Genomic DNA, 13,661 nt, shown 5'->3' on the forward strand with positions numbered 1-13,661 from the left:
GAACAAAGTAAACTAAATCTATCTATTTTCCCCTGTAGTAGTGTACATTATTTGCATGTAAAATATAAAACAAATGTCAGACTACAAGATGAAACTCAACATGATTTAACCATAGAATAATGTTCAAGGGCAACAGTTCTCAGTAGTACATTTCTATAAAATTCATCATTACCCTAAAACATAAAAGTAATAAAAACTCACCAAGGAATCTGACAGTTCTCCGCACCAGTGGATTAATATAGCAACAGTCTCCAGTTAAAAGAGTTTTTTCCTGGTTCTCAAAATCTCGCGTCGCTACCTGTAGGCAAAACACTACAGTTTCTCCAACGATTATCTAAATAGGAAATATAAAAAGCAAAAACCTAATTTTAGAAAGCAAGTAAATAATGTTTATGTGGCACATTGCATAATAACTTCAGTCTTTTCCCATGTTATTTTATTCCATACTTCATGAAAGATACATATTTCTGACTGCATTTTCAACCAAAACTGATATCCAAATTAATTAATAGCTGACTAATCATTAATGGTATATGTTGTAGCACTGGACCACAAGAAACTAATACTAGTTTAAACACATAAAGAAATAATGCACCTAATATTAACTATATCATTATAAATTATATTGCTATTTGCTGTAGTTTTAGCCAGTGGCCGAAGTGAACATTTAGAAGTGGCGGTATGAAAAATGTAATGGGAGTGTAAGTGAATGAAATTTAATAGTTTTACCATGAAGGTGGAAGGAGAAGTGGCGGTATGGCATACTACCGTATACACTCCCACTGTGACCACTGGTTGCAGTAGTTTCAATCTAAATGTGTATAGTAATATAATACATTATGGGCCTGATTCCATCTTGGAATACATTGTGAATACAAATTGTGTTTAAAAAAAATCGGATGTAACTTTCAAGCATGTATGGTCGTACAAGCTAATCTCAAGAATTTTTCCCATTTGAATATGGGAATAAGTACGCTCTGGCTATACATTACTTGCCGTAGGCCGACAGACGAAACAGACTGCAGGATACACACATGCATGAGAACACATGCAAAAATAATATTTTTATAAAATTAAGTCACAACTATTAATACTATAATTGGTAATAAAAATATATGTAGATACATTTTTTTTACATGAAATACATAATTCCGAATGTACTTAATGTGTACTGCAAACACATGTTCTGGCACTAGCACGTGTCAGTCATCACTATCAGTCAGCACAACCTCCTGCCCTTTAGATGGTTCAAGTGATACATACACATAGGAGGTACACAGAGCTTGAATGGGATGAATGTGTGTGCGCTTGACCTCAGCACGCCCTTACTGTACATTGTTCATCCACTGCCTTCTGCCCTCGCTCTGGCCTTCAAGTCATAGGAAGTCAGAAGTGTCATTTGTGTTTCGAGAAGAATTGGTTGCAATTGTGTTCACTGGTGTAAAAAAATTTTCTGATAGAGATGCTCGGGCTCGGTTTTTGGCAAACCGTACCCACCCGAACATAGCCGATCCTAGAGCCGAGCCGCCTCGGTATTTTTGCGCTTCTCAGAACCAAAAACGAGGCAAAACCTGCGCCATTTCACAGAGAAACACAGAAGAGGTATCAATGTTGTTGGCAGTCTCCAATGCAGTTGGGAAGCGTCATAGCTAGAACAGAAAGAGGAGCCGAGGTAGTGTTCTTCAAAGTCTCCAGTGATATTCTACAGAGTTATAGCACACCTAGCAGCCCTATTCTAGTAATAGGGCTGGCAGTGGTTTAAAAGTCTCTAGTGACAATCTACTGTGCCATAGCTAACCCAGAAAATGAAAAAGGAGAGTTGTCAGGGTTCAGTGCTGAAACAGAAACTATAATAATAGGGCTGTTGGTGTTCTTAAAAGTCTGCAGTGACATTCTACTGTGCCATAGCTCACCCAGAAACAGGAGAGGTGGCAGTATTTAATGGTGAAACAGAAATTCTAAAAATAGGGCTGTCAGTGTTGTTAAAAGTCTGCAATGACATTTTACTGTGTCATCAAAATGGATTCACAGCAGTCCTCAGAAGACAAAGAGCCACAGGCAGCTGCTTGCACCAGTCATGATGATAGTAATCCTTCTACATCATCAGCTATAGCCTATGTTAAAGTGCATAGCGTTTTTAAGTAAGGGAAACAAAAATTTAAAAAAATACCTTTTACCTTGGTAATGAAAAAAACACCTGTACTCCAGGCAAAGTTATCTACAGAAAAAAATTAAATTGACAACATGAAGTGGGAGAGAGGAACAGAGGAGGAAAAAAAAGTGGGAGAGAGGAACAGAGGAGGAAAAGAAGGAGAGAGCCACAGGGGAATAAAAAAAAATTGGGGAGAGAGGAACAGAGGAGGGAAAAAAAGTGGGAGAAAGGAACAGAGGAGGAAAAAAAAGTGGGAGAGAGGAACAGAGGAGGAAAAAAAGGAGAGAGCCACAGGGGAATAAAAAAAAATTGGGGAGAGAGGAACAGAGGAGGGAAAAAAAGTGGGAGAGAGGAACAGAGGAGGAAAAAAAGGAGAGAGCCACAGAGGAATAAAAAAAAATTGGGGAGAGAGGAACAGAGGAGGGAAAAAAAGTGGGAGAGAGGAACAGAGGAGGGAAAAAAAGTGGGAGAGAGGAACAGAGGAGGAAAAAAAAGTGGGAGAGAGGAACAGAGGAGGAAAAAAAAGTGGGAGAGAGGAACAGAGGAGGAAAAAAGTGGGAGAGAGGAACAGAGGAATAAAAAAAGTGGGAGAGAGGCACAAAGTAAAAAAGAAGGGGGAAAAGCAGCATGGAGGTCGCAGTGTGAGCATAAGGGGGTACAGTATAGTTGTGATGAAGGGGCACAGTATTGTGTGTGTGATGGCACAGGGGGCTTGTTGCAATGTAGTGTGTGTGAGGTAGGTGGCGGCTAATTAATGGGCGCTATTTTGTTTGTAGGGTGATGGTGAGGCAATTTAATAGTAGGGACTATTAATTTAAGATGGGGTGGTTTGGGGGCTATTGAATCTTGGGGTGAGTTTAGGGAGAATGAGGTCTATTTATTAAATGTGACTATGAATTATTTAATGGCAGTGATGGTTGCGGGAAATAAGTATTGCTGGGGCTGTTTGCAGGAAGTGAAATAGGTTTATTTATTAAATGTAAATAGTATTATTTTAATGTTGGGGCTGGAGGAAGGCCTAATTATTAATCGTGGGTGCTATTGATTTAACGCCGGGGCTGGCTGTAATTTTCTAAATGTAGCCATTTTTTTTTCAAAATAGGTCCTTCAACATTTCTGGATCCGGACAAGCCACAACTAAAGAAACCAGCAGCCACAGGTGGAGAAAGTGAGAAGAACAGGTAGGAGAGAGCAGCACAGTGTGTGAAATGTTGTGATTCTAGTAGGGACAATACCAATTTTTGGTGAATGTTGTGCCCAATGTAAGGTGTAGGCCAAGACTGAATTGTTTGTGTACACACTGCATTGTTTGTATACTACACTGTGGTGGTAGATGTCCTGAAAGTCAGGAGTGCTTGAACATATGTGACGCTCCGGCGAATTGAGAGCCTAGTGGTTTTTATGTTAGCCACGCCCCAATGGCACGTTTGCCACGCCCCAAAATGCATGACCACACCTCCCAAAATTTTTGCACCGCCGTTTGGCTAGCTACGCCCCTGAATGCATGACCAAACATCTAAATTTTGGGGCTTATTTGACTATGAGGGGGGCCCCATGAATTTGTTGTACCCGGGCCCTGAATTCTTCTTGGCAGCCCTGCAGATGACTCTGCACAACATTTTGACAACTGGTCTGGTCTAAAAGAGTTGACCAAAAATCATGACATCTCTGCCGTAACTCCACCTAATGCTACTATCAACATCCAAAGGATGGTGGAGGATTATTTTAACGACAACATAGAAATAGACACTTCAGACAGTCACATACTGTGAGGAAAAAAAGGGAATTTGGACGCCCATGTACCAACTTGCTTTGCACTACCTAAGGTATCCACCCTTCAGTGTTTACTCGGAAAGAGCTTTCAGCACACGAGAACCTTGTAAGCAATCGGCGTAGGAAGCTAGTTCCTCAAAATGTGGAAAAAGTGATGTTCAGAAAAATAAACTACAATTTCCACGAAGAAGGCCTTTCCCACCAATTACAGAAGCAGATGTAATGCCACTCCAATTGTAATATCCATTCTTGTGTCTACATAAGTTTGGCAGTTCTTCAGGGATGAGAGAGCGGTATTCAGAGAGAAGAAGGAAATTAAAGATGCAGCATGAGCAAACATAGTTTAATAATGTAGAGTTCATTGACAGCACTGTTTGGCTTAAGGCAGCTAAGCTATTGGTAGCTTGTTATGTGGGGAGCCCAAACAAACCAAGCACTTCAGCCACAAAGTGGCACTCCTTGTCGCTCGAGTACTTGCTTTGTTAAACTGTGCTTTTGAATATCTTACATAAAGGTGGGTAGGAGGACCCAAGGACAATTCCATTTGCACCACTTTTCTTTTTTTTTCTGCCACTGCTGTGTGGCAATGTTTCCTAGATGGGCTATGAACTGGCATGTGTTTGTGTCGTTGGTCTATTGCTTAGCATTCAGCCAGTTCGCTGCAGTCTTTGTCCGAAAGTGTATGACAATAATATTGTGACCTGTGAGGTGGCCAAAATTGACTGGAAATGACTGGAAATTAGTGTTATTGATGTTAATAATAATGTAGGAACAAAAAAAATAGGAAAATTATGTGCATTTAGCATATTTTAGCAATTTTTCTTAACAATACAGATCTAAAACCAAAACCTAAACCAAACCATGCGAGGCCGGTTTTGCGAAAACTAAAACCAAATCATAAACATAATCCAGATCCAGATCCAGAACCAGAACCAAATCCAAAACATGGGGTTCAGGGACATGCATAAAGTAATTTCACGTCTGAAGTTGAATCAGACACTAAATATTATGCAGAGCATACTATATTATGCAAGTATGCCCTGCAACGTACAAAATTATATAACATTTGAGCTTTTCGGATGCACTGATAGTTTCTTTTATTTCTGGGATGAAGCTTCTCATAATGCAGATATCTCTATCTGTCTCTCTGACTCCCAAAAAAAATGTGTTTTGTTTACTGGACTGAGTTTACAAACAAATCATGATGGGTTCCCCAACATACACGTTGATTGAGACGCTAATTAAAAATGAAATCTTGACATTTATTTAAATATATTGTTGTAGTGAGATAATCATCATGTATGGAGTGTTTCATCTTTACTGATTAATATAAATGATGCTGTACAACACAAGTGAGCAGGCTGATTACTATAAATGATGTAGAATAACGCAAGTGAGCAGGCTATTTAACCAGTACATGTAGAAATACAGACTAATTTAGCCAGTGCTGTGCTTCTTTACTTTGATGTTAAACCATCTGAACCTGTCAAAAATAGTTTTACTAATATAAAGCTAACAATGAACGTAAGAAAAGCCCTGGTCTATGGATTTGTCCTTCGAAAATGTAGAGTATTATATACTACATACACTTCCATTTTTATATAGAGATGAAGAAATTTTATTGGCAAGAACATACAATAATGTAATGTGAATGAAGATATACAGTATGATTAGGATAACAAAACAGGAGCTTGTTTAGATAAAAGCAAATACACAATTTCCATTATTGATACAGCCACAGTTATCCAAAATTAGTTCTTGTTGCCTTATGCAATCTTAAAGCTCAAGGGTCTATTTTGAAAATATAACACCTTTCCTATTAATAAAGATAACCGGAATTTTAAAATGTCCCTTTTCATTTTTGTTCCACCCACAAATTCCCAGTCCGACATGATCAAAGTCAGGTGTCCCCAGTACTCCCCTTCTTCACCAGCCAATCATAAACCGTTACCAAAAGCTGTAAGTTTCCCCAAGCATTCTTTAATTGTGTTCTATTAGCTTTTCTGTAAAAAAATAAAAAAACAAAACAAAACAAAACAAAAAAAAAAAATCCTTTATTAAATAATCGTCTCTTTTTTCCTCCATCCACTTTGAAATTATTTTATATATTTTTCAAATTTTACACCTTTTCTATAAATCCACTTATTTCTAAACAATACTGCACACCTGAACTCTGTTAATACCTTACATATATTTGAATGTTTCTATCATATCATCTCTTCCCTGATCTCCTCTAACCTGTATATGTTTAGCTCTGGAAGTCTATCCTGATAAGTTTACGCTTTAATTAGCCCTTGTACTAGTTTAAACCTTCTTTGAATTTCTCTACATAAGTAATGTTTGTTTAGAGATACGGCTTCCTGGAACAGTTGCCCATAAAGTATTATCTCCCTCTTTCTGCTACTAATACCTCTTATTATAAAAACCAAATATTTTACTGGCTTTCCCATTACTTGCTTACTTTATTGTCTGAGACTATAGGGTAAATTTGCTAAAGTACGGTTTTGAAAAAGTGAAGATGTTGCCTATAGCAACCAATCATATTTTAGTTATCCTTTATTTAGTACATTCTACAAAATGACAGCTAGAATATGATTGGTTGCTATAGGCAACATCAAACCCGCAGGTTAGTAAATATACCCCTATGACTCCTAGTTCCTATTCCTTTGCTGTTGTAAATATAGAGTAATGTAAGGTGGAAAAGCCATTTAGACCTGTTGGTAGTCACAGCTGGCAATTACAAAGCACCCGGTTTGTGGCTTTCTGTTGTTTTTATAAATATATGCTGCAAGTGTGACATGCACCCTGTCCATACCTGTGCACACAAAGTCAGTAGCTTTGCAAACACTTAAAGAGTTGCTTTTGACAATGGACAGATTGAAGTGGGCTGTTCGTGCAATCAGGTAGCGACATTTTCTAAACTAACAGACAATTGGAGTAAAAATGTTTCGCAAATATATGTAATCAAGCACTTGTTATTTGTGTGCCTACTATGCTGTACTTTTCAACCTACATTGCAGTTGCTTACACATGTATGTTACAGAATCTAGCAATGCCCCAAAATCCAATACATTTGCAAATTCCTATGCTTGATTTTGTGATGTAATCTGTTTTGATCCATTTTTAGTGAGAGAAGATAAAAAGGAGTATATGCACCACAGATATTTACATGATTCAACAAAGGATTGAATTGGTCAAATGTGGAGGTGTACCATTTATTTGTGATGGGTCAAGGAGATTTCAATGAACTGAAATAAACTTTATTTGTTGTGATTTAATGGGGTACCATTTGTGCTTCTCATCTAAATATGTAACCAAAATATAAAAGAAATAATAAAAATCTAGCATGATACATTAATGAGACAACATACGTTTGTCTACTCACTTCCCCACTTTGTTCAACAATAAAATTAGGATCAATCAAGCAGTTAAATGACAGCATTTGGCAAAATCGCTTGAATTTTGGGATGGGGCAAGGCAGCATAGGTAGGCGGTGCACCATTCCACCCAGTGTGCATAGCTGTTGTTATCCATCATAAATTACAGATACATTTCACATGCTACAGTACAGTTTTCAGTCCAAAGAAACATGTTGTTCTCAATAGGAATTCATCCAACTGCGCTCACAAACATATTATGCTATTTGTGGATGGTCTAACTTTATTTTCAAATAGCAATTTGCAGCAGGTTTGTACAAGTTTTTACAGTGCAAAGAAAGAAGCTAGGATCAAGTTCAAGATTCTGAGAATAAAAACAGATTGAAGTAACAAGTGTAGTTAACTTTTATATTGTGTAACAATGAAAATGGGCACTGAAAACTCATCCGTTCCTCAAAGCCTACCAGCCATCCACCTTACCTTCTCTCCAAGCTTGATCTCCTCACCTCTCTATTCGCCTATCCCATTACTCACTCCTCTAGCGATTATTCCCTCTGACTCCCCATTGTGCCTCTGTCTGTTTGCCCTTCCTTTAGGATGTAATCTCTTACGAACAAGACCCTCTTCCCTCCTGTCTCTCTACCTATTTTTATGTTGCAATTTCACTGTGCAAGCTATGTTTGGAGCTTTTGAAGTCCTGGTATTTTTTGCTTATTGTGCTATACTGTTTTACCCTGTATGGTCCACTGTGTGTTTTCTGTATGGTGCTGTGGAAATCTTGGGGCACTATAAAATAAAGATTAATAATAATAATAATAATAATAATAATGGAACATGGCATCCTCATTGCTATTTCTAGCATATGACAGACACAATTCCTTGTTGGGAATACTTCATATTAAGTACATTATCTTTGAAGGGAAATGTATAGCCAAAACTAAAAGTTCTTATACATGCATGTTCTCATCATTTCCCACCTTGACCACTGCAACCTCCCCTTATCTAGCATTCCTCTTACCCCTTGCACCTCTTGTTTCAGCTGTGCCTTCTTCCAATTAGATTGTAAGCTCTTTCATAAGCAGGGCATTCCCTTACCCTTTGTTAACATATCTGCAATTATTTAGTCTACCTTGTATGTGTCTGTTTTAAGTATGTCCTGTTTTCCCCACTGTCTGGTGCTGCAGATCACTGTGGTGCTCTGGAAAATCAATGATAATAATAATAATCATCATCATCAACATTTATTTATATAGTGCCAGCAAATTCCGTAGCGTTTTACAATTGGGAACAAACATTATAAAAAAATACTGGGTAATACATACAGATAGAGAGGTAAGAGAACCCTGCTCGCAAGCTTACAATCTATGGGACAATGGGAGTTTGAAACACAAGGGCACGTGCTACATCATATTGCACACTGGACCAGCTAGAATGCAAAGGTAAAAGTATTGAGTGGGCTGTGTGTGCAGCAATGTTGGTCAGAAGGTTGTTGTCTTGTGTTAGATGTGTAGAGGGTGGTAATAGGGTAACCTAGGGAGATTAAGATGGTGGTTGAAGAATATCATAAGCTTGTCTGAAGAGGTGGGTTATCAGAGAACGCTTGAAGGTTTGAAGACTAGAGGAAAGTCTTATTGTGCATGGGAGGGAATTCCACAAATTGGGTGCAGCCTGAAAAAAGTCCTGTAACAAAGAATGGGAGGATGTGATGAGAGTGGAAGAGAGAGGCAGATCTTAACAACTAATGGGCTGATTTAATAAATAGGAGCAGTGCAAAATTATGCTGCAACCAGTGTAGATATGAGTCTGTATTTAGGATCACCTGATGTTCAGATGTACTATATGTTTGATTGTGAATGTCCTTTTTGGGTTCCAGAACAACAGCACACTGGCCCTGGGCCCCAGCTACAAAAAAAGAAGCTTGAGCACTGGGATACAGCACATTGTGAACAACGAACCATTTTATTACACAAGCCCCTTCAATGTCAGAAAACAAAACATATGTCCATCAAGTAAAAAGCTATGAAAATTTGCTTTATTTTTTATTAAATGATGAGTAAAGAGTTTTTGTTTACTAATAATACTCAAATGAATAGTTATTCAAAATCTGTTGATCTACGTGTTTCAAAGGAAAACAATATAAATGCAGACTGAAGAATGATAAATTGTAATTTGAAAAAAGAATGTAAATAAAACAGTAGTGGTGTGATTTGTACGCATTTACAAATCTGCAAGGCTAATGTAAAACATAATTGAGCAGAATTGGGTTGATTTTCCTATAATTTCAGTATGTTTATTATATACATTTAAAACAGAGGTTATTTAAGTTGCCCCAAACCTAATACTTACATGAATAAATAAGTAACAGAGGAGTTAAGAATTTTAAGGGAAGTATTAATGGGAAATAGGTTAGTTTTCATTATGGTAAGGGGTAGATTTATTAAAGCTTCTAAAAAATAAAGATGGAGGTGCTGCCCATAACAACCAATCAGCTTCTAGCTATCATTTATTAGAATGTACTAGATAAATGATAGGAAGAATCTGATTGGTTGCTTTGGGCAATACCTCAACCTTTACTTTTTAGAAGTCTTAGATAATCTACCCCACGGTCTCCCTGTTGTAATGGAAACCAGCCCAGGGTGTCTGGCATGAGGCTGGTTGAGAATTTTGGGGATGGGAACATGTTGCCTGTTTTTTCTTTATTTATTGCAGTAAATGTTCACAAATGTTTATCTGAAGTTCAGCAGAATCGCAATGAACACAATTTCTGGAATTTTCTACAATCCTCATGGTTACTTCTCGTATATTCTGGCGTTTCATACACTCTTCATTGGTACTTCTAGTATAATATAAATTATTGCTTGTTAATTGCTAAGTTGAGTGTGATTTCCTCCTTTGTTGTATCTGCAATCTATCACCTATCAGTGATTATTATATTCCAGCGTGTTCTATCCCTATTTGTACAGCATTGTGTAGACAAAGCTGGCAACATTTACATTAAAATACACATATGTATGTGCACATATGTACAACCCTTCAGCTTAAAAATCCAAAAGGTTCCAAGCATGAGATGAAAAGCAAACAAACAATAAACGTCCAATTCACCTAAAGAGTGAACAAATCCCTCCATACTGCCGATCAGATACCTCCTTTGATTAACATGCCGTCATGGGTCAAAAATATTGTAGTGATGATGCAGACAATATACAGGTGCATACAAATCAGTATTAAATATATGTGATGCAAAATAACCAAAATCAGAGTAATACACTTCCTTTTTATATTAAGGTGTCAACTGTCCTTCAAAGACAGCTATTTTACATCATAAATCAAAGAAGCTGAACTGCTCAAGTGCTTTAAATACGTCAACACTATGCTTCCCAGTCACCTATGAAGTGTCACAATACTTCAATAACATCACATAGTCCACAAAATTGTAATTTTACTTGTGACACTCAGTAAATATGTCTAACAATGCAACAAGTTTATTTGGATTTCAATGTTTGATGACAAAACTTGATGCACGGTTATTTATACTGTTTTTACTGAGCACCATATGTGAAATTCCAATTTTTGCGGTTTAAGCTATTGTACTTCAGGTGTTAGCAATCTGAAAAAAATGTACTCTAAATAAATCTAATTCTATCAACAAAACACATAGGGTCTGAGTCATTGCAGAGAGCAAAGCAAAGAAAAGGAGTAATTTTGATCCTGGACAAACCATGTTACAATGCAAGGTGTGCAAATTAGTTTATTATTTTGCACATATGTTAAATACTGGCTGCTTTTTCATGTAGCACACAAATACTTGATAGCTATATTTTTACACTGAAATTTAAAGTTGATCTAGGATATATTCTATCCAAAATATAAATCTTTTCCCACATTTTAAATTTACCTCCCCCTCCAATGCAACATGCCCAGGTGCAAAGTTACTCCATTTTTATGCTTTGCTATCCTTAATGACTCAGAGATTTTTACTACATTCTGGACTATACTTCTATGAATTGGGTCAAGTGCTTCAGGAGTAACACAAGAGTTGAGCACCTTTGTGGACTCTGAAAAGATTGAGATAAGCTGTTTTATGAGTTTATTTATGTATGCATATTACTTATTCTTTTACATACTAGCCTACTCTCCCAGAATGTTCATGAGACTCCCGAAATTCTGGGAGTCCTCTCCCGGACTCCCGGGAGAACAGGGCAACCTCCCGGTTTCTAATTGTCTCAACAGTAAAGTGACGGGGCAGGGTTTAGGACGAGAATCGCGCGCCATTGTGAACCCACCCCCTGCTGTAATTGGTCTGAAAATGTGATTGATGTTTAGGGGGCGGGCCCCTCCCCCTCCCCTCCTCCTCCCCTCCCGCCAACATGCCCACCTCCCCCTGATCTCCCACAGCAGTCCTTGTCATTGTTGGCAAGTTCTTTTATTGTATTAAAGTTTGTAATTACCGACTATAAAGACTTTGTCTGCCTGTGATCTGTCCTGTCTAAAAGGAATTGCCACTTATCCAATATGAATGGAATACTAAGGACAGAGAATGTTATCTCAGAGAAGCTTGTTTTCAATATTCACTTACGCAGTTATATTGCACAAATTATTCAATGCAGAGTGTCCTTAAACCAGAGGGGACCTGTCTCCTTTTTCTGTCTTTTTCATACTGTCATGGGTGTTAATTTAATGCAGGGAGGATTGCTAGGAGAATCTTCAATGCTTTCTTGAATGTACTAGTTAATGCAGAAGGGCATTGCACAGTGTTACTGCTGTAAAATATCTTTTTAGTAGACGGAGAGTAACTTTTCTCCCAACTGCGAGATGCGACCTCATGCCCTAAGACTCTTTGTACTTAACAGGTTGTCAGAGAATTTTATGTAGAACCATTAATGTATTTATATACAGTGATCATATCCTCTCTTAAACCTCTCTTCATTACTGTAAATCTATCTTGGACAGTCGTTTTACTGTCCTCAGTATATTTTCAGTTACAGGACATCCATTTTATGAATTAGTATCATTAATTGCTTTATAAAAGGTCAAAAGTATACTTTTTTTATTTTACATATATGCCCATTTTCATACAAAATATTATCTGATGGGTCTAGGAGTCGCATGTTAGCATTGTATGCTGTTGTCAAATCTATGATCTATACCTTCTAGACCTTCTTCATTACAAATTCCCCCAATAGGGTCCCATATTTTCAGTTAAGATTGAGCTAACTATATTACATTTTATGAAACGCTATGCAGTTTGTTAAACGTTCTATCTCTTTCACTTTCTATGTAGAGACCAATAAATAATGAGTTAGAAGAGACAATTCCATCCTACAAAATATTTTTTTTCCTTTACTTTGTCATTGGATGAAAATCTGAACTATAGGAGCCATTAACCAAAATTAATGATGAATTGGGTAACACAGGGACTATCTATTTTTTTCCATGGACATAGATGATCTTTAAACATCACGTGTGGTTACAATTTTCCGGTAATTGTAAAACTATATCTAAATATGGTCATACATGTAACAGCTACTAACATGTTAACTACAGTATGATTTTCCTCAATGAAGGCCATCTAATATTTTACACAGTTCTCTTTGTAAACACCCTGTGAGAAGTTCAAAGTTCTTGCATTTTGCTGATGTCAGCAAATTGCAAATACAAAGCACTCCTACACGTTTTATGCACACTGCTCTTTCAGTAACAAAACGGAGAGTGGGAGGGAGAGCTATTGTACTGTACAACATGATTCATACCAAGAAGATTGATAAAACTGAATAGACTCATATCTATTGGATTTTATTTTTACAAATTGATTTACAATTTGACCATGAAATATAAAGTTTAAGAGATGTTTCAACCATTTTGAAAACATTTTTGTCAAACCTACACAAAAGTTTGAAAGATCAATTGGAAATGATTATATTTATGCAAGTTTGATAGAGTCAACTACGGTTCAAGCCTTTTAGAATACTGTCAAACCCTTTTGACCTTGGTTATGATTGCATTCAATGCATGTCAAGCTTCATTGACATACGTGTAACATGCTTGTTAAAAGTGCTTAGTGTATGTGTTAGATGTGCAAGATGTTCAGCTTATTGAACATATGTACACAGCTACCGGCTAACCCAGTGGTTCCCAAACTGTGTGCCTAGGCTCCCTGGGGTGCCTCGGCGATCTCACAAGGGTGCCTTGGCCAGGGCCAGCAGTAAGCAAGGCGGGGGCATCTTGGTAATTATTTTGGCTTAGGGGTGCCTTGAAAAAAGTAGGGAGGCTCTAAAGGTGCCTTGAACTGAAAAAGTTTGGAATTCACTGAGCTAACCCATTCGACTTCCAATTTTCATTGTACATCCACTTCCAAAACT

General features: G+C 37.4%; 1 protein-coding gene across 1 annotated transcript in view; it reads right to left on the bottom strand.

Annotated features, from left to right (window-relative positions):
- PLPPR5 (phospholipid phosphatase related 5) overlaps positions 1 to 13,661 on the bottom strand; it is a 173,981-nt gene that overhangs the window by 78,033 nt on the left and 82,287 nt on the right. The window contains exon 2 of the mRNA XM_075182335.1: positions 202 to 334. Coding sequence (XP_075038436.1) covers positions 202 to 334 — 133 coding nt within the window. The remainder of the gene's footprint in view (positions 1 to 201; positions 335 to 13,661) is intronic.

The sequence above is a fragment of the Mixophyes fleayi genome, chromosome 8 (assembly GCF_038048845.1).
Source record: "Mixophyes fleayi isolate aMixFle1 chromosome 8, aMixFle1.hap1, whole genome shotgun sequence".
NCBI classification, from domain to species: Eukaryota; Metazoa; Chordata; class Amphibia; order Anura; family Limnodynastidae; genus Mixophyes; species Mixophyes fleayi.